The sequence below is a fragment of the Thalassophryne amazonica genome, chromosome 1 (genome assembly GCF_902500255.1).
Source record: "Thalassophryne amazonica chromosome 1, fThaAma1.1, whole genome shotgun sequence".
Lineage (NCBI taxonomy): Eukaryota > Metazoa > Chordata > Actinopteri > Batrachoidiformes > Batrachoididae > Thalassophryne > Thalassophryne amazonica.
Window position 1 is genome coordinate 91,309,203 of NC_047103.1, and position 22,175 is coordinate 91,331,377.

Below are 22,175 nucleotides of genomic sequence, written 5' to 3' on the forward strand. Positions count from 1 at the left end.
TCTCTCTGCCCTCACAGTGGGCTTCCTTTGTTTGCAAACTGGAGTGACACAAAATGCCTCAGATTAATTCTTAAATGTCTGGAACATCAGGGTCAGTCAGGGTCAGAGAAGAGTTGACCTTTATTTCCACTGAGTCAAATTCGGGAACAGATCCTCTTTAGTATTTAACAAGAATGATACGCATTTCAGCCACTGTGTTTGCAATGACAAGCAAACTGTATTAGTCCATGGGCCAAGCAGGTTTTCGGTACGACTTAAGGTGATGAAACGACACTCAGAATCCAGCCTCGGTGTACCATGGCCTACACAAAAAAGTAGTACCGCCATACCAAGGTGGCAGCTGGAGCCAGGTAGGGGTCAGTGAAGAAATACACAGAAGTCAATATTTAAAAAAATGCTCCAATCATGGTGAAAACTATACCACGTTATTTGTCTGATTATAACAATTCCAAAAACATATATTGGACTGTCAATAGCTGAATGCTATGGGGTAAAAATACCAAAAATGGTGTTCAGTTGGAGTTTGTACAGGGGTCAAAAGTTAAAGTTGCTCCAATTTCAGTAAAAATTATGCAAGTTATTGTTTGGTTTAATGGGGTTCTAATAAGGAATAGTTTGCACCATCTGTTATGCTTAGTTAACGTTACAGGGTAACATCTGTCACATGTCATAGAATCCAATGGATGGTGACCTTGTTTGACCTTTACTTTGGAGACCAAACTTTCAACACAGTCAAAACTATTCCATTTATTAATCCTTTTATTTCAACCAGTAATTATTTATTAATCAGCTAACTGAAAAGTTATCTTTTATAAAGCTAAACCAATAAACCACCCAAAAATTTATTGGAAGCTACAGCTAACCGATAATTTTCAGTATTGCTTCTGGTACACTTGCACCTACTAACAAGCTGATTTTGAGTTTTAACACCACAGTCACTTCTGGTAGCATCAAAGGTGACCACAGACCCAAACACTGAGTCAGCACTTCTGTCTTTGGGCCCTGCCCACTGCTGGAAGCTCCTGTTTACTACATATTTTGCAGCAGTGAAGCAATTGAGGAGCTAAGCTCAACTATACATACATACATACATACACACATATATACACACACACACATATATACACACACAAAACAAGGCATTATTCCTCAACAGAATACGGCGGTGCCGCAGTGAGGTAGTGGTCTTGGAAAATAAAGCAGTTTTGACTTATGGTTTTGATTTAAAATCATCAAATTAATCCGGATAGAATAACTCCATTAATGTCAATTCTGTCATTTGTGCAAAGTTAAAATAGAAGACATCTTTTAATTTTAAATAATGCACTAATTCTGAAGTTTTGTAACAAACACACACAGATGCCAAAGGGATTATGGGTAAATGAGCCTCCGCTAACACTGATTGGTTGACTCATTAATTCTATGCAAAAACCAACACGTTAATGTGAGGTGTATGTTGGTGTTTACATATAAATGTGCTTTTGTAAAACGTTTTTTTTTGTTTTTTTGCTAAAAAAAAAAAAAAAAAAAATTGCAAAAGTCAAGTTGTGATTAGACAACCGTCTGATATAACCGGTGCCATAATAAATAGAACAGTGCCATCCACTGGTGTCCAGACACACTACTGGTTCAAGCTGGTTCAAGGTTCAAGCTTGGCTGACGCAATCACACGTGATTCAGATCCATATGGTTTTTGAAAAAAATAAGGTTGGATACTTTTCTAATAAACCTCGTATAGGTTGAAGAGGATTTTCAAATCATTGTATTCTGTTTTTATTTACATTTTACACAATGTCCCAACTTAATTGGAATTGGGGTTGTAATAAATGCAAACTGAATTTCAGACATCTTATTTATATTACTCTGGAACAAAGATGACAGACGGTGTTTGACATAAGCAGGACTCGAAAGAGCAAACAGGATGCGATTGCAGCTCACAATGATTCCAGTTGAAAATAATGGAGAAGCAACCTGCTTCTGGCATTTTTACATAAAGCAAACGCAATAACAACTAGGGATGGGTATTGATAAGATTTTATCTATCGATTCTTTATCGATACCTCTTGTGAATTTTCTGTGTACTAAAAGTAGGCTTTACAGATTTTCTATGTCAACACAACATTTTAAATTGCTCACTGGATCCTTGATCTCTGGACATAAATAAAATCTGTAGTTTTTGTCAAAAGCATTTCCTTTGACATTCTGGCCTGAATATCTCTCCATACCACTGAGCTGAGCTCAGCCGGCTGCTGCACATCAGCGCAGGATGTCTCGTTTTGCGAGGAAAAATGTTTTTGATCGATTGCAGTTTGTTTGTATTCCAACATTTGGAAAGAGGTGTCAGTTGATTTAAACGGCATTTTGCTTTGAAGTTATTAATTCCAACTGGACTATATCGTTCTAACTTGACTCGGCAGAGAGCCACGCAGCGTTTGGAGCTGTGAACAGAGGACAATTCTCGTTTCTTTCTGGCAACAAGATGGGAGTCCCAGTTAGTGACTTTAATCTACACAAAAGTGACTCACAATTGACATATTCATGGATGAAAGTGGTGAAAAACAAAAAAAAGCTGTAACCCAAAATTACCCCCCAATACCTCCCACACGGAAATGTTTGAATTCTAGAAGCTCTGAAATGCAATCTGGGACTGTTCCAGACAATAAACTGCAGTGAGTGCAGCACCCATTTTGGTGAGGGGAAAAAAACTTTCCTTATTCAAATTAATTCCAATAGTATTCTGCTCTTATTAGGATGCGGTAGTTTTCTAGCTTGGCAGATAGTTCTGGAGGAAATCACTGAAGAAATTAACAAATTGAAAATATGGTTTGACCGACACAAAACAGGGATGAATTGGAGGTGTCACTAGGTGTTCACAGGAAAGTTATTTATTTCTATATGTATTTATTTATTTTCATTGTTAGTTGGTTTTATATTTTCTGTTTGTTTCATCAGGTTCTTTTTGTCTTTCTCTAAATTTGTACTGTAGCATTATTAGTTATTATGAGTTATTAGTACTATTATTGTTTAACATTGAAAATGCCATAGACATGCTAATGCGTTAGCATTGGTCCTGTTTTTAAGTTATAAAATACATCTATCAACTGTTTCAGAAGACCATAACAGGTCGGTTTAACATAAAAAACGTAAATCTTACTCACAGACATATGCTCTTTGGGATTTTAGCGAGGAAAATTAAGAAAGTGAAAGAAACAACGAAGCAGCAAATCAAAGCACTGCTTAGATCTGTGAATCACTGCTTCGATTGGTTCAGGTTTCAAAGCAAAGCCACGCTGCAGTAAAGTTGATTACAGACCTGCTGCAGTGTTTGTAATCAATGTAGAGAAATGATAATTTTCCTGACAAACCCCCCAAAAACAACGGCGAATCTGAAGGACCTATAAGGGAATTGTTAAGCAAAAAGGTTATTGATGTCGGTGGATCGAACCATTTCTTAACGATACCCGAAAGGAACCGGTTCTCGATACCCATCCCTAATAACGTCTATAAACCCAGAGAATATACTCATGAGCATTTTAGGCACAATATACAAAAGGTTTAATGCTGTTGTCTGTGTGGAGCCTGATTATAGTGTCTCAAATGCATTTCTTCTGTCGTGAATGTACTGAGATTACCCATAGTGCACTTGGACACAGCATGTCCACACTAAAACCTTCAAAATTAGTGCATTACTATGAAACTAAAACATATCTGATATTTTCACTTTATATAACTTCAGACGTGACGTTAATTTAAATAACTTGTCTGAAATTAGTTTGGATAAAACTGTGTCTCTGGATGACTTGGGTGATATTTCCAGCGCATCAGTATGGGGTCAAAAGAAATGTTTGTTCTTTTGCTTTGTTTTTCTTTTCTGCGACCAGTTCTCCTTTGCTTGCAGAGGATAGAGCAGTTTCTCCTTGAACCAGCTCTCCTCTGTTTGCAGAGGATAGAACTGTACATCTACTTCAAAACATTTAACAGGTGGGTACTCAAATCTTTGATTTCAGATTTCATAAATGTTTGTGACTAATAAGCTTTGTTCTCCACGCCTGAAAAATATGTTACCGGCCTAAAATTTATCGGAAGATAATTAGTCCGCTGATGATTTTTGAAGTTATCTGAAAAGCTAATCTGATAATGAAAACATTAGCTTCGATAATTCGTGGTTTGTGGATTAGTGGAATTGTGCCCTGATTGTTGAACATTTGAAAATAATTCCAAGTGTTTTCAGCCTTAACCAGAGAATGCCGGCATTTTGTTCCACAACAAGAAAAATTATTTATTTTAAAAATTGGAGTCACAGCTGTGCCTCAATCATTCGTGTGACGTCAGCGTTTATCAGTCATTACTCACCTCTTCTCTCAATAAAAATAGAGCCCACGATCCACAGCACAAAAATAAAATAAAATGTCCTTGTAATACATGATAGAGGTGAAGAGCTTCTGGCTTCCAGCTGTACATAAACACATTACCTCACACGCTTACATCACACTACCACTTTGAAAGCTGCACCTCTAGTGGAGACTTATTTTTATTGAATATGTTTAGCACAATAATTAATAGAAAATGCTAATTTTGAAAATAACTGTAAATATTTTTATTTACACCAAAAAAATTGCAAGAGGTCCCTTTTAAGCAGTATAGAAGAACAAATGTGAATATTCTGTTAAATGTGCAATAAAGCATTTTAAATATGCCCAAAGGAGCCCAGAAACCCAAGCACACCAAATTTTGTGTAGATCAGATCAAAACTGTAGATTTCCCTAAGCATCACAAATATATGCATCACATACTTGTGTGTCTGTCTGTGTGTCTGTCTCTACAGGCAAAATATTGTAACTAACACTGTTAAAGACCCTGGCATCTCTGCCTAATCTCTTTTAAACAACATTTGAAAACTTGCATTTTATGCTGTAGGACTGAATGTTGAGCTGGTATGTGCCATCAAAGGTCTGTTGGGTCGTGTGTGTGAGGGAGAGACTGGTTGTGAAAACTAAAGTTGATTTGTCAAATGCTGGCAGACGGATGCATGGATCTTGAATGACTAATACTGAATGACTTGAAAATTGGAGGTTATAAACTGTGTTTACGTATTTTACTTCCGAGCAAGACAGGCAGTTGAGATTTCATATCCAGAAGGCCTGTGATCAAAAGTAGGCATCGACCAGTATGAGACTATGGTGTGATCACCTGAGGCAAAAATATAGCTGTACAAAACATTCTGTGGTGTTATTGCACATATCTATGCACATTGTTTCAGTGTTGATGTGCGCATTCTCTTGCTCTTTTCTCTTCCACATATCCACAGGCTGTGACCCATATAAACTATGGTATTCTTTCACTTTTTATTTTTTTTACATTGATGAAACACTGAAGTTTGTTGGAATTGAATTGAAGCAAAGCATCATGAAGGAGCACATCCTTGAGCTGTGACTTTTTTTTCGGGGGGCACTTGCGGCACATTCCACAAAATTATTTACATGGGCAAGTAACTGCAGACTTCCAGGAATCAAAAGCATAATTGTTGCTGACTGACGCATTTTGCTTTGAGTTCTGGTCACAGTAAGTGAAGTAGATAAAAGAAGTTAGCTTTTTAATCTGTGCCATTTGGCAGGCTACAATATTAATTCTTACTAATATTGCAGCCTGGAGTTCTTAAGACAATTTCAAAATAATGCTGCCTTAGCTTCAGTCTTGTCCAGGCTGCAAGTGTTTTTGTTTTTTTTTGTTTTTTTCTGAGCCATTCGTGCAGTGACTCCATATAAATCACATGCCAGTGGTCATCACTGCTAGTCTGAAGAAATATGCCCATTTGTAGTTTTTGTTTGTTTTCCCCTGACCTTGCCAGATATGGAGGAATCCTCCCCCACTGTCACACAACAGTGTGAAAGTAATGTACAAACATGTAATGTATCAGAACTTTGAACTTTCATTTTAGGGGTAAACAACAATGTATGTCATTGTAGCATAAATATTAATAAGTTGTATGAAACGTATCCACATTATGTGTCAGTTACATTATGATTACAGTCAAGTGTGATGCATGCTTCGAAGGCTAATCATTTTTTTTTTTATATTATTATTACGTTTTTGGGCAAATTACAGCATGTCACAAAGCATCACTCTGTACAGAATAAAATGATCACTATTCAGCTACATCCCTTCCATGAAATTTTAGACAAATTCACATAAAATGTCAACTTTGTAATAAATTGGTACTAAAAACCCAGTGACTGTTTTTAGTATGGCCGCTGCCCAGGATAAAATGGTTTTCTTATCACTGTGTGTGGAATTGGCGCCCCCTGCAGGCAGCTGCAGGTGCCCTGCTTGCTGTCAGAGTTCACAGAAACAGTGAGAAGGTGAAAGGGGGAGGGGCGTGCGGTGGACAGTTCACCAATTTGTAATTGAAGGGAGAAGGCGGGGGTGCTTCATGGACTAAAGTCAGTTACACCTTGACTTTCTTCCAAGTAACGCACATCTCATTCATAATATTATAAATACAGGTCTATAATTCCTGCATGTTTTTCTGATTTGTGTGAAATGTCCTACCACACACGCAGAGGATTCGGCTGTATCCCGAGCTGGGTGCAGCCGAATCCTCTCCATGTGCAGCAGGAACCTGGGGACAGGCGCTCTCCTGCTGTGCGGTCCGCGGATCATCCAGCAAAAACGAGGCAGACAGACAAGGTGTAAGAACGGGTTTGAATGTCACCGGAGAGAACAGACTGCCCACTTGTGGGGGAAAAAAACAGTTTGCAGAAAGGAGAGTCTGCCTATTTGTAAAGAGGTCTTAGAACTTGTGCTGTGTTCACATTACTAGCTGAAGTGACTGAATCTGACCCTTTTTTGTGTGCCTGCAAGAGTGTGTTTTTACAAAAATTTTCCAGCAGCTGGCAACTCATTTTAATGTCATGTACACTGACAAAATAATAACAATAATGTTTAAAATGAGTCTTCGTAATTAACTGGTTTATTTGAAGGAGAAAAGGAATCACATTTGATTTCATTGGCATGGGAATGCTAGTAACATTTCAGTTTAGAATTTCTTTTGACCCACAGATGAGGAGGGAAAAAAGGCAAATATTACATTATCAAATTTCTGTCAAACCTAAAACTTTAGCAGATTAGTTAATGCTAAGTATTTACACATTTAGCCTGATATTTACATACAAACATCAAGCTAAATATTTAGCTGAATGTTGAGATCAATACGAGGTCTGTTAGAAAAGTATTGGACCTTATTTTTTTTCAAAGATCTGATGGATTTGAATCACGTGTGCTTGCATGAGCCAACCTTGAACCTTCGTGCACATGCATGAATTTTTTTCACACCTCTCGATTGCGTCATTTGCTGGTAAGCAGCCTTTGTGTGAGGACGTGTAGTGCGCCGTATAGACGTGTAGAGGACGTGTAGACAGCCAGGTGGAAACCATTCGGATGATTCAGACGGCTTTTGGTGACTTTTCAGTCGTGTGACTATCCAAGAAATTGTGGAAGAGGTGGACATGTCACAACATGTCCTGTGAGACTTCAACACGAAGGTGCTTTTGCGCCGCCGTCAGCAGCATGAATTTCGCTGCCGCTCTTTTCATGGCCAAATCCTCTGTCACAGTGGAATGTGCCAAAAAAGTGCTGATGTCCACCTCTTCTGCAATTTCTCGGATAGTCACACGACGGTCCCACATCACCACAGCGTTCACTTTGGAAATGATCTGGTCATTTCAGCATGTTGATGGCCGACCGGAGCGCGGCTCGCTCTCCACCGTTGTGCGGACGTCTTTAAACCGGTTGTACCGCTCCTTAATGGCATTAGAGCATGCCATAGGTATTAAAAGCACTGCGCTGTGGTGGTTTGAATCATATTTATCTAATAGATTACAATTTGTTCATGTAAATGGGGAATCTTCTTCACAGACTAAGGTTAATTATGGAGTTCCACAAGGTTCTGTGCTAGGACCAATTTTATTCACTTTATACATGCTTTCCTTAGGCAGTATTATTAGACGGCATTGCTTAAATTTTCATTGTTACACAGTTGATACCCAGCTTTATCTATCCATGAAGCCAGAGGACACACACCAATTAGCTAAACTGCAGGATTGTCTTACAGACATAAAGACATGGATGACCTCTAATTTCCTGCTTTCAGGTGACCCTGAACCATCCCTTAGTTATGCTGCTATAGACTTAGACTGCTGGGGGGTTCCCATGATGCACTGAGTGTTTCTTTCTCTTTTTGCTCTGTATGCGCCACTCTGCATTTAATCATTAGTGATTGATCTCTGCTCCCCTCCACAGCATGTCTTTTTCCTGGTTCTCTCCCTCAGCCCCAACCAGTCTCAGCAGAAGACTGCCCCTCCCTGAGCCTGGTTCTGCTGGAGGTTTCTTCCTGTTAAAAGGGAGTTTTTCCTTCCCACTGTCGCCAAGTGCTTGCTCACAGGGAGTCGTTTTGACCGTTGGGGTTTTTACGTAATTATTGTATGGCCTTGCCTTACAATATAAAGCGCCTTGGGGCAACTGTTTGTTGTGATTTGGCGCTATATAAATAAAATTGATTGATTAATCTGTGTGATGCCCCTAGCATCGTCACCGAAAGCAAACTGAATCATCCGAATGGCTTCCACCTGGGTGTCGCCCAGTTTCTGGCAAAATTTGATGCGGCGCTGCTCCAGTCGTTCCGTCTTTTTCCTTGCAATGAAAATCCGACGAGAGCACTACACGTCCTCACACAAAGGCTGCTTACCAGCAAATGACGCAATCGACAGGCGTGAAAAAATTCACGCATGCGCACGAAGGTTCAAGGTTGGCTGATGCAAGCACACAAGATTCAAATCAGTCAGGTTTTTGCAAAAAATAAAAAGGTCCGATGCTTTTCTAACAGACCTCATATGCATCTAATGGTGTTTATTCAAATTAAATTTGCAACTCATGGATGTTTTGAGCTATTTTGTAGCATGCAGTCTTTTGATTTCAATTGAAGGGGTACTTGTAAAATATTAATATAAAAAATTTTTTAAAAAGTTGCTGTTTATGCAAAATTTTGTGTGTGGGGAGCTCTGAGGTGGTCTTGCCCAGGGAGTAATTCAGTGTAGAACCACCACTGGTCAAACCACATGTGCAGCATGGTCTGCTCAAATACAGAGACAGTGATTCAACATAAATATGGATCTGTGCGCTTTGGCTTTTATGTTTTTAGTTTGGAAGAAAACGGTAAGCAAACAAATATTTATTTTTTTTATATTTTTCCCTAATGTTCCAGGCAGAGTGATCCAGGCTACCATTCTAGTGTTCCTTAAGTTTATGTGCACACACTGACTCTTCCTCCTGCAGACAACCTGAAATGGATAGAAGTGAGGAGGGAGTGAGGCCTGCAGTGAGGAGAAGCAAACAAATTGGAGATGTTTTAAAAATTGTCATGCTTGTAAAATGAAGCTGAAACTGAGGGTCATCTTCCAATGTGCACACAGTGTGAAAACATGAGTAAGGGTTTGAGCTGTCACACGAGAACACATCATGCCGAAAACAATCAGTTTTGACTTGAGAAAAGGAATTGATGCTCAAAGCTAAACCAGGAAATAATTCACTTCTGCAGAAGAGATGCCTTGAAGCCAGACTAAAGTATGCTAAAGACAACCTGGAGAAAGATTATGCACACTGGAAGCCTTACTTTGGTCAGATGAGATTATACTAGTGCTCTTTGGCCATGGACACATGGCTTATGTTTGGAAAAGGGTGAGGCACATAACTCAAAGAACAGTGAAGCATGGCACCTGAACCATGTGAAATGATGTGGTGGTAGTTGTTGTTTTTAAACAGTTCATTCCATAAAATAAGAAATTTTAAGTGTATACTGTGTATCGTTTTTTTTCTCCCTCTGTTTTAAATAGTCCACAAAGTACCTCAGTTTGTTTACTCTGAAGTCACGTTTAATCTCGGGAGGTTTTTGCGATTTTTCCTGTCTGAGCTGTGAATGTCCGTGTGTGAAATCTGTTCATTTGTGGTGGTGTTGTCCTTACTGTGTGGCTGAACACCACACACTGTACGACCAAACCTGTTAGAGCCATGATTTTTTTTATCTTCACGTTTGTCATCTCTCAGGTTTTGGAAACCTAAAGATAATTTTAAGATCCTGCCGTATGAACCAGGTTTAAGACTGTTCATGTAATGTTTTGTTTTCAGATTGCTCAGAAGTATGACCCACAAAAGGAGGAGGAGCTCCGTTACTGGATTGAGGAGGTAACTGGTATGTCTATTGGAGAGAACTTCCAGAAAGGCTTAAAAGATGGCGTCATCTTGTGCGAGTAAGTTGTACATTCTGATATCGAAACATGAATTCTGCAGTAAATGCTGCAGTAGCTAACAGCTGGCATAGCTGCCATTTCTGACCCTGTTACTTAAGAATTTATTTACGCCACACGCTAAAATATACAAAAAAAGTTTAAAAGAAGAAATGTAAAATATATATAGGAAGGATATAAGGTTGTTCAGAAATAACTTGGAAGTTAATCTAGCTGGACAGCCTGGTGTGGGTGTGTGTTGGGCTGGTGTTACGTTGACACGGTTTGTGTGCTTTGGCTGTCTCCCACAGACTGATCAATAAGCTGCAGCCTGGTTCTGTAAAGAAAATCAACCTTTCACAGCTCAATTGGCACAAGGTAAGACTTGCAAACATGGAAACTAAACTGTTCATGTCAATAAATAAATAAATGTCAAGAGAACTTTAACACATTACAGCAGGCTGTCAAAAGAAGCAGAAACTGATTTGGGCTCTTGGAATTTCCTGCTGCTATTGCTGGAAAATCTACTCATCAGTTTCCTTTTTTTTAAATCTGTTTATTACTACAGCTGGAAAACCTTGGGAATTTTATCAAAGCTATTTTAGCCTACGGACTAAAGCCCAATGACATCTTTGAGGCCAATGACCTGTTTGAAAATGGCAACATGACTCAAGTCCAGACCACACTGTTAGCACTGGCCAGCATGGTGAGTTCACACAGTCAGGAGGAGCACGTTTGCTGCTGTTAGAAAAATGCAAACCATTACCTTTATCCCCCCCCCCCCCCCCCCCAAAAAAAAAAAAAACAAAACACTTTTCTCTTCTTTTTTTTTGTAGGCGAAGACCAAAGGTATAGACACAAAAGTTGATATTGGGGTGAAATACGCTGACAAACAAATGCGACATTTTGACGATGAGAAGATTAAGGCCGGCCATTGTGTCATTGGACTTCAGGTAAACAGTCAAGTACACAACAGGAGCACAATGATTCTGTCTACTTAGAATTGAATCAATTCTGCAGCTGATCACTGAGCACAAAGGTTAGTCAGTGTTAAAGGCAGACCAGTGATAAACAGGGATACAGTGTTCTAAAAAAAAAAAAAAAAAAAATTCTGGTATAATGCTTTAGATCTTCTTTTTTTCTGCAGTTTGAACTTTGATTGTGAGAAATGGATTTGCCTGGAAACAGATTTGAATTTTTTAACTAAATGAAGAACAAGAGACATCACAGTAGATTGTCATATAAAAGTCAGGGTAAGATGGTACACTTGTTAGCACTTTTGCATTGCAGCAAGAAGACTGAGTTTAATTCTCAGTTCTGTGTGAAGTTTGCATATTCGTCTGGTGGCTACAGTTGCGGTCAGACAGTTACATACTTGTCACTGGCATAAATGTCATAGTAATTTTGCACTTTTAATGATGTCCTTGACTTGTTGTTTTGCCAGGGTAGAATGATTGTGCAGAATACATCATTAATGACTCTAAAAAACAAGAATCAAGTACACAAGCTTACATTTATTTTGGATATTCTCTAATCCACACAGGGTCAAAATTGTACATACAGGCTCAAATATATACCTACAAGCCCATTAATATTTGGTGAAACATCCCTTCCAACCACAAACATATGTGGCTTTCCTCTGCGTATTTTGGTTTTCTCCCACCATCACAACATGCGCCTGAGGTTCTTTCACCTCATAGTTCCGGAGTTGTCTCAGGAATGGCATTTGGTATAAAAAGTTTCAAATCAATGAGGATTATTAGTTTTAAAAATGTTCCATTCATATTTGATTAAGTGATCAGTTCGAGAAGTAACCCTCATCTGACTGTCCCTAAGAGCCTTTTCATATTGGGTACAATAACGTTTTACCATGCCAGAGTATTATTTTTCACTCTCATGGTCATGTTCTTTACAAGAGTACGCTTGCGCTATCACACGTCAGCTTTGCAGGAAATTTGTTGTGATCCAACATACATGTAAATACTCTTGAATTACTCTTTTTTTTTTTTTTTTTTTGTGGGGGGGGGGTTCTGTTTTTTTTGGGGGGGGGGGTTGCATGTAAAGTCCATTTGTGATTGTATGTTTCCATCTGCCCAAATTTCCAGCCAGGGTTCTTACTAGGGAAAAATGTCAATGGGACTGGTGTCTTGCTGACCTGATGACATTACGAAATCAACAATGCAGCTTCAGTGTCTCCTAAAGCTCCAGTCACACCTCGACAGCTCAACGAAACATATGAGGAACTGATATTATACTTTCATGTTCATTTTTGTCTAACAAACTTTTTCTCTTTTGTAAAATGTGCTCCTTGTCAGCTGATGGTGGTCAAAAGTCCACAAAAAACTGAGAAAGGACCAACACAGTAGGAGCACCTCCATGTCTTGAAGAAACTGTGCACACTCTCTTTCTGTCTTTCGGTTTCTCCAGCACGCTCTCTCAGCAAGGAGATGCAGCAGAGTTGTTCAAGTGACAAAACATGACATCATGCTTTCAGAGTGCCAGACTCTACTCAAATGCAGCATATTTGTCTGTAAACTGGGAAAATCCTTTTGTTCAGTGCAGATCTCAGCGGAAATGCAACATCATATGTCTGTTAGCAACCCAGCTTCATGGGAGACTGACAAATTTGCCAACGGACAAAATATTTAAATACGTAATTCATTCTTGTGCTCTGTCAGTCAGAGTGCAGCTCTGATTTAAGTGGATGAAGGTTTGACTCCACTTGCGACACATGCCAATTTACATTTGGGTGGACTGAGACAATGCAGATGAAGTGTGTTGTCCAAGGACACAGATGGGTAGCGTGATTGGAAGTTGATCTCAGGTCTACATCCAATTCCTTATCCCATTAAGCTACCTGCTCTAAACTGAATAAACAGGGAACATGAAATGGCATGTTTTTTCTCGCTTTCATGCTTTATATTCTGAGGTGTGTGTGCATGCATGCTCAAAAAAGAGAAAAAAATATTTATAGTGCCACAGTTTCACTCCTGTTTGCCATTTAAACACTGGTGCCAAACTTTAGAAGTGAACTTGAAAAACTTTTAAGTAGTCTTTATCCAACTTGGATTGAATTGAGTCGTGTGAGAACTGTGTGAGATTTCATGTTGCGTCAGTTGATATTTATCAGAACACAGGTTTGTTTAAATGACGTTAAATGTCTCCAGGAGTGACTGCGGTTACATTTAGTGAGTAGTTGTATTTCTTGTCTTCAGATGGGAACAAACAAGTGTGCAAGTCAGGCTGGAATGACTGCTTATGGAACCAGAAGACATCTTTACGATCCAAAGACGCAGGCGGACAAACCTTATGACCAGACCACCATCAGCCTGCAGATGGGCACCAACAAAGGAGCCAGTCAGGTTAAAAAAAAAAACATGTGTAACATTATGCCCACATTGCGTTTTATTTATTATTGTCTAGAAATCTCTTAGAGACCAAAGTCCATGTCCGCTATAGTCATAGTTTTGTCTCCAGCCAATGACAGATTTGGTGCTGTATCCCACACAAAGCAAATGTTCAAAGAAATTTAACTCTAAGAAAGTGTTGGTGAAACCCTTTCAGTTCAAGGACCATTTAACAAATTAATAATAATAATAATTTAAAAAAACCTCACAGGCCACCTAACTCCCCAAATATCCAAAAGCAATGGGTCTGCTTTCCAATCAAATAGTATATTATAAATTACCACCTAATAATGGCAGTGCATGTGTGTGTCTGTTACCACCTTTTTGGGAAGAATATATTTTAAAATGTTTTATCAATATACTCACACACCGCCAGTGGTCCACGGACCATTCTTTGAGAGAGGCTGTTGCAAGAGTATAAAAACAGAAGTCTGAAAATAGAGCAGCATACATGGCCTTTTAAGGTTGGAAAATATTTTTTTTACTGTCCAACCATTTGTGGATTAATGCATGCGTTTACTCGGATAAAGTTGAGGGGCCCCAAGATGCATGTGGCACCACAATTTCTTCCACAAGAATGTTGTTGTGGTGATTTTCAGGAAGAAGACGAAATTGGTGAGCCACAACTTCTGATTAACATGAACGACCATATTTTGAAAAGCTGGAAAATAACACTGTTGGTGTTCAATCATTTACACACATTCTCTATTATGGTTCACATTACATGTATGCAATCTGTGTGTGCGTCAGATCCATTAGTATTTGGACAGACATGATTTTTTGTGCTTTTGCCTTTGTATACCATCACAATACTTGAAAGAAGATAAGATAAAACTTTATTATCCGTAAAACGGAAATTTGACTTACATGAGCTGCTGAAGCCCCAAAACGTGAAAACACATCAAACATTCATCATAAAATAATTTTAAAACTAGTGTGTGGTCTGCAACAATGTGTTCAAGTGCAGTGGAGTGTGGCACAAATGAGTTCTTGTATCTATTCCTCCTGTAACGATGCACTCTAAAGCGCTTACCAGAAGGAAGAAGCTCATATTCATTGTTCAGGATATGGGCCGAGTCTGTAGAGATTTTATCCGCAAGTCGTAAGGCTTGTTTCCTGCACAGCTCTGAATTTGTTCTCCACCGAGTGACCCACAGTTTTGGAGCAGATGTTGAGGAGCCTCAGTATCCTGTTCTTCAGCTGCACTGAGAGGCCACAGAACCACACAGAGCTGCCATACAGCGACACACTCTGAATGGTAGCTGTGTAGAACTGGTTCCAAATGACTGGACTGGCTCCAAAGGTTCGGAGTCTCCTTAGAAAGTTTCTTCAGTCACAGCCACAGAAGCCTAAAACTTTTTTCTGGGTTGTCTTGGTGGCTTTCCTCACTGTTGTCCTTCTTGCACAGTCACTTTTTGAGAACTGTCTACTCCATTCAGAATTACCATAGAGTGCCATATTGTTTGTATTTCTCCAAAACTGATGTAAAGTTCAAGACATTCAGTGACTTGGAAATGTTCATGTATCCATCTCCTGACTTGACTGAAGAAAACTGACAAACTGATTATTTACAGGTATTATACCAAAGGGGCTGATTACTTATGCAACCCATCATCTTGGCTTGTATATTTTTAATTAATTTATATCAAGTTGTAGAGATTTGTTTTCAGTTTGAGTCTGAGGAAGATAATTTTAGAAATTTTTATATTGAGAAGCCTGATTTACTTTTTGTATTTGAAATGCCATAAACAAAATAAAATGAAATACCAAGGGGCTGAATACTTTTGCAAGCCACTGTAAATGGCATTTAAAAAAATGTTAAGAGCAGTGTTGCCACAGTTACTTTAAAAAAAGTAATCCAGTTACTGATTGCCCCTTGAAAAAAGTAATTTAGTTACTTTACTGATTACTCAATTTTAAATGTAAATAAATTAGATTGCTAGTAACTTTATTAGTTACTTTCAGCAGCTGCCGACAACAACCCCCCCCCACCACCTCAACAGGAAAATGATAGCAGTTTTGCCAATACTCACTTTATTGTAAGTGCATTTTTAACAGTAAATGTAACAGTTAATTTTTTTTCTACCATTTAAATTCTTTCTAAACATTTTAGTTGTTGAAATTATTATTACAAGTAGTACTATGGAAAAAAAAAAATGTCTTCAAAAGTGGCCCTTTAATCTAGGGGTGTCCCTCCCCCCATGCCCCCTTTTCGTCTAGATTCACCCCTGGTTTGCCATCTGAGCAGGAAGAATGGATAACATGTATTTATGCAGTAAGCACGACCAGATTGCCAGGTAAAGTTTTATCAGCGTTTGGTACATCACGTCATCCTCAGAAAGAGACTTTAGGTGCATTTGGGCAGGTCTTCAGCTGTTTTTAGCGAGGACACTTGCAGAGTCGCACTGAGTTTTAAAGAAAAAAAAAAAGTAAAATGTCCGAGTAAAACCCAGTGCAGGTGTGCTGCCGTCAACGCGCTTTGAGAGATGACTTTTTTTTTTTCTTTCTTTTTTTTTTTAAAAACCTGGATCTGCTCTGCTCATGAGACAGTTTTAATGCTGCAGTCGACTCACACTATCTCTGCGATCGACTGGTCGGGCACCCCGATTTATATTGTATAGAAACACAAAAATAATAGTAACGCATGGTGACTTGGAGAAGTAAATTTAATCTGATTAGTGACTTGGAAATATGAACACATTAATTACTCGTTACTAAAAAAAAAAAAAAAAAAAAGCAGTCAGATTAGAGTAACACGTTACCGGCATCCCTGGTTAAGAGTGCTGGAGATTAAGCGACAGGGTGATGTGTGAAGTTGGAAATTGAAGGGGTGATTAATATCATCAATGCAAATGCCCCACAGGTACATTGTGAGATGAAGAAAGATTTCTGGGTTAAATGAGGTGGTGGATGGTGTGCCCAAGCATGAAGGAGTGGTAATAGCAGACTTCAATGGGCATGTTGGCAAAGGGAACAGAGGTGATGAGGAAGTAATGGGAAGATTATGGTATCAAGAACAGGAATGTGGAAGGGCAGATTTATTTTATTTCATTTATATAGTGCCAAATCACAACAAAGTTGCCTCAAGGCCCTTAACACAAGTAAGGTCCAACGTTACCAACCCCCCAGAGCAAGCACACAGGCGACAGTAGTAAGGAAAAATTCCCTCTGACGAAGAAACCTCAAGCAGACCAGACTCAAAGGGCTGACCCTCTGCTTGAGCCATTCTACAGACACCATCCATCCATTTTCTTACGCTTTATCCAGAGCCGGGTCGTGGGGGCAGCAGCTCAAGCAAAGCCGCTCAGACCTCACGATGCACACACACCTCCTCCAGCTCCTCTGGGGGAACCCCGAGGTGTTCCCAAGCCAGCCGAGAGACGTAGTCCCTCCAGTGTGTCCTGGGTCTCCCTCAGGGCCTCCTCCCAATGGGACGTGCCCGGAACACCTCTCCAGCGAGGCGTCCAGGGGGCATCTGGAAAAGATGCTCTAGCCACCTCAGCTGGCTCCTTTCGACATGGAGGAGCAGCGGCTCGACTCCGAGCTCCTCCCGAGTGACCGAGCTCCTCATCCCATCTCTAAGGGAGCACCCAGCCACCCTTGAGAGGAAACTCATCTCGGCCGCTTGTACTCGCGATCTTGTTCTTTCGGTCATGAGCCAAATCTCATGACCATAGGTGAGGGTCAGAACGTAGATCGATCGGTAAATCGAGAGCTTTGCTCCCCTGCTCAGCTCTCTCTTCACCACGACGGTCTGATACAGCGACCGCATCACTGCAGATGCTGCACCGATCCATCTGTCGATCTCACGCTCCATCCATCCCACACTCGTGAACAAGACCCCGAGATACTTAAACTCCTCCACTTGAGGCAAGGACACTCCACCGACCTGAAGAGGGCAAGACACCTTTTTCCGTTCAAGAATCATGGCCTTGGATTTGGAGGTGCTGATTTTCATCCCAGACGCTTCACACTTGGCTGCAAACCAACCCAATGCATGCTGAAGGTCCTGATTTGACATAGCCAACAGAACCACATCGTTCGCAAACAGCACAGATGAGATCCTGTGGTTCCCAAGCCGGACCCCCTCTACACCCTGCCTGCGCCTAGAAATTCTGTCCATAAAGGTAATGAAGGTAATGCTACGGACACATTTTATAAAATGAATATACAGGAAATTTTGCCAGTGCACAGGATGAGAGGGTTGCATAAGTAGACACCACACCCATCTCTGGACGGAGCTGCACCTCGGAGAGAAAGAAAAACAGATACAGTATAAATTGTCAGCGTTAAGCAACAAGAAAAACAGAAGAAATACAAAGGTGATCGCCACCCGCTAGCCTTACGCTTCACTAAAAGACCCAGACTTTAGATAAAGGTGGGCCCGCTCAGTTTCCTATTAAAATGAATTTAAAAGGGTATAAAGCATAGTAACATACTATGCTGGTATGCTAGCCATATGAAAGGGAAAATGAGTGTGTCTTAAGTCTGCACTTGAAAGTCTCTACAGAATGTTTTTTTGATGCAGGGAGATCATTCCACAGAACAGGAGTATGATAAGAGAAAGCTCTGACTTGCAGACTACAGATAGTAGTTGATTTTGTAAAAAGGATGGAAATGGCTGTGGTGAATATCTACTTTAGGAAAAAGGGAGGAGCACAGGGTGACATAAGGGTGTAGGAAGGTGCACACAGGTGGACTACATTCCTTGTAGGAGATGTAAGCTAAGACATTAGAGACTGTAAGATGGTGACAGGATAGTGTAGCTAGACAACATTGGGTGGTGGTTTGTAGGATGACTTTATAAGTGAAGAAGAGGAAGAGACTCAGAGCTCAACAAGGTGGAAACTGAAGGAAGAAGATTGTTGTGTGAAATTCAGTGAGCAGGTGAAGCAGGCACTGGATGAAAGCAATTTTGGATTACTGGAAAAGTACTGCAGATGTGAGGAGACAGCTAGGAATGTACTGGGTGTGACGTCTGGGCAGTGGAAGGAAGACTCTTAGACTTGGTGGTGGAATGAAGATGTTCAGAAAAGCATAAGGAGAAAATAAATTGGGATTGGGATAGTCGGAGAGATGAAGAAAGTAGACAGGAGTACAAGGAGATGAGATCCAAGGTGAAAAGACAAGTAGCAAAAGCTAAAGAAAAGGCATATAGCAAGTAATGCAAGAAATTGAACAGGAAGGAAGGAGAAAAGGACTTGTTTCGATTGGTCAAACAAAGGGACAGATGGTATATTTCTGACAAATGAGTGTGTTGAGAAGGTGGAGGGAATATTTTGAGGAGCTGATGAATGAAGAAAACAGAAAAGGCTGAATGATGTGGAGAGTAAATCAGAAAGGGAAAGAGATTAGTAAGGATGAAGTGAAGGAAGCTATGAAGAGTGGAAAGGCCGTTAGTCCAGATGATATTCTAGTGGAGGCATGGTAATGTCTAGGAGAGATGCAGTGGAGTTTCTTACCAGATAGTTTAATAAAATCTTGAAGTGAGAGGATGATGGACTGTTGTGTAAAGGTGTGGTGCAGAGCTGCAGTAACTACAGAGGCGGTAAGGGGATGGGCCAGAGTATGAAGCTGTGGGAAAGAGTAGTAGAAGCAAATGAGTTTGTAATCTGTAGACAGCAGGTTGAGTTTAGCCTGGAATTGTGGAGATATGCTCTGGGAATGAAAGTCAGTAGGAGCAAAACTGAGTAAATGTGTGTGAATGAGAGGGAGCATAGTTACAAGGAGAAGAGGTGGTGAAAGTAGATGAGTTTTAAATACTTGGGGTCAACCGTCCAAAGTAATGGAGAGTGGGTAGAGAGGTGAAGAAGAGTGCAGGCAGGGTGGAGTGGGTGGAGAAAGGTGATGGGTGATCAAAGAATATCTGCATGAGTGAAGAGGAAAGTATACAACTCAGTATTGAGACCAGCTATGTTGTATGGCTTAGAGATAGTGGCACTAACAAAAAGAGGCAGAGCTGGAGATGTTGCGATTCTCTTTGGGAGTGATGAGGATGGACAGGATTAGGAATGAATTTGTTGGAGAGACAACTTAGGTGAGAAGGTTTGGAGAGCAAGTCAGAGAGGTAACATCGAGATGGTTTGGACATGTGCAGAGGAGGGACTCGGGGTACAGTGCCTTGCAAAAGTATTCAGCACCTTGATATTTCACACATTTTAACTTATTTATGCCATTTCAAATACAAAAACTAATTCAGACTTCTCAATATAAAAATTTCTAAAATTTTAAATCTTCCTCAAACTCAAAGCAAATCACTACAACTTGATATAAATTAAAAAATATACCAGCCAAGATGATGGATTGCATAATGAATTTGTTACATGTAAATAATTGGTTTTGACAGTTTTCTTCAGACAAGTCATTGAATATGTCTTGGACTTTATTTACATTAGTTATGAAGAAATACAAACAGTATGGTACTCTATAGTAAATCTGTGAGTATACAGTTCTCAAAAACTGAGTGACTGTGCAAGAAGAAGTGAAGAAAGCCACCAAGACACATGGATCAACTTTGATTCGTTATAGTACTAATTATGTTGCTGTTGATGGATTTAGCATTACAAATACAATTACTGTACAGCTTTAACAGACAATAACTGTCATCAGCTTGAAGTATTGCCAGTGATCTTTGATTAATTGTGTGCACCAGTTTTACTGGTTCTTGTATTACAGGGTACATGGCATGGAGCTTTATCTGAGAATAGGAACTTGTCAGATCAAGTGAGTCAGATGCTTCATGGCCTTCATAATGTTATAATTATGCTTTTGGGTTGTTTCCTACAGGCAGGCATGCCAGCCCCAGGTACCCGCAGAGACATCTTTGACCAAAAGGTGGCACTGCAGCCACTAGACAACTCCACCATCTCTCTCCAGATGGGTACCAATAAGGTGGCGTCTCAGACGGGTATGAGTGTGTATGGTCTGGGCCGTCAAGTCTACGACCCCAAATACTGTGCCCCACCTACAGAGCCGATCATCCACACCAATGGCAGCCAGGGCACTGGCACCAACGGCTCAGAGATCAGCGACAGTGACTATCAGGCGGAGTTCCATGAAGAGGAGTACCACGGAGGTTACCATGACGACTACAGCTCCCATTACAACGATCAGGGCATCGACTATTAGCATGCTCCTCCGTAGCCGTTAGTTGGTGCAGTATTAAGAAGTGTATTTTATCAACAACAGAGCAAGAGTTTTGCTGTCCTCGTGTTTTTGTTTTTTTGTTTTTTTTTTTGGTTTTGTTTATTGAAGCATACAGAGAAATGTAGCCTTCAGTGTGTTTCTCTTCACGTCCTCTTTTTGATTTGAGCAGTAAAGGTTGTGACACATTGTAGTAGCACAGAGATGTGATGCAGCATTGAAAATCTTTTAAAACTTTTATTCCAACTTTTTTTTAAGATTTGTGAATTTTGGAACACTGACGTATTGAGAACTTTTTTTGATCAGTGGGGCAGCAGAGGTGCAACTGCAGCATTCCAACTTTATAATCCCTAATGTGAACCTGTGGTCGACTATCCATTGATAATAATTCCTTTCTCTGATCACGTGCTTTTGCTTTTGTGCTCATGTATGATATTCTTACACACAATCACAGGGTTTTTTGGGGGGTGGGGTTGCACCTGATCATGTGGGGTTGTTTTCTTCCCTTTTTATATATATAAAAAATATGATGGCCCTTTAACTTGTGATGGTTGTTGCAGTGGTGCCAATGACCAAACTGGAGTTGAATCAGTTTTGCAGTTGTGCTTGTTTGTGCCATCACATGATTTATATTTTCATGTAGTTGCCCTTGTATGCCCAGTCTGTATTTATTGAGTCTTTGTAAACCGGTTCACTGTTGTATGACTCTTTGAGAAAACAAATAAAGCCTTAATTTCATTAGCAGTTTGGGCATTCTTAAGCACACAGTGGAACAAATGGAAGCACAGCACTCCTGAACAGCTTCACTCATTTTTGCCAAATACCTTTGACAAATGTGATGTGCAGTTGTTAAAAATAATAGCGGGGTGTGTTTATTAAAAAAGTGAGTAATACTCAAAATCCTTAAAATGGCCTTGATTTCCATGCATGCGAATGCATTGGGAACACTGCACATTCTATTCCAAATCACAACATTAAGAGAAATTTATCATATTTATTACTTTACAGAGAATGAAGAAAAAGTGATATTGGGCTGTCAAAATGGCTTTTTCTGTGACCCTTATTACACCCTTATAGGTGCCCCTTATTTAAGGACGAAGGCAGCAAATGTGCGTTTTTTTTTTCTCAGACAATCTGAGTAAAATGTTGTTCCAGACCTTGTTCAGAAGAACAGCGTACTTGAATAAAAAGTTGATTGGAGAGGAGAAAATGTATAAAGTGCAGGAAATGAGAGGCTGCTCATCTGAAAGGATCTCAAATGCTTTAAAATGGAAACAAATACCAGAAACGTGGAAGAAAACAAAACACCATTCAAATTGATTGAAGAATGGCAAAGACTCAGCCAGTT

General features: G+C 39.9%; 1 protein-coding gene across 1 annotated transcript in view; it reads left to right on the forward strand.

Annotated features, from left to right (window-relative positions):
* The window catches only part of cnn3a (calponin 3, acidic a), an 85,753-nt gene extending 64,182 nt beyond the window's left edge, over positions 1–21,571 (forward strand). Inside the window, exons 2-7 of the mRNA XM_034172559.1 lie at positions 10,180–10,301; positions 10,589–10,655; positions 10,846–10,983; positions 11,114–11,230; positions 13,493–13,639; positions 20,471–21,571. Coding sequence (XP_034028450.1) covers positions 10,180–10,301; positions 10,589–10,655; positions 10,846–10,983; positions 11,114–11,230; positions 13,493–13,639; positions 20,471–20,812 — 933 coding nt within the window. The 3' untranslated portion in view covers positions 20,813–21,571. The remainder of the gene's footprint in view (positions 1–10,179; positions 10,302–10,588; positions 10,656–10,845; positions 10,984–11,113; positions 11,231–13,492; positions 13,640–20,470) is intronic.
* The last annotated feature ends 604 nt before the right edge of the window (positions 21,572–22,175 follow it).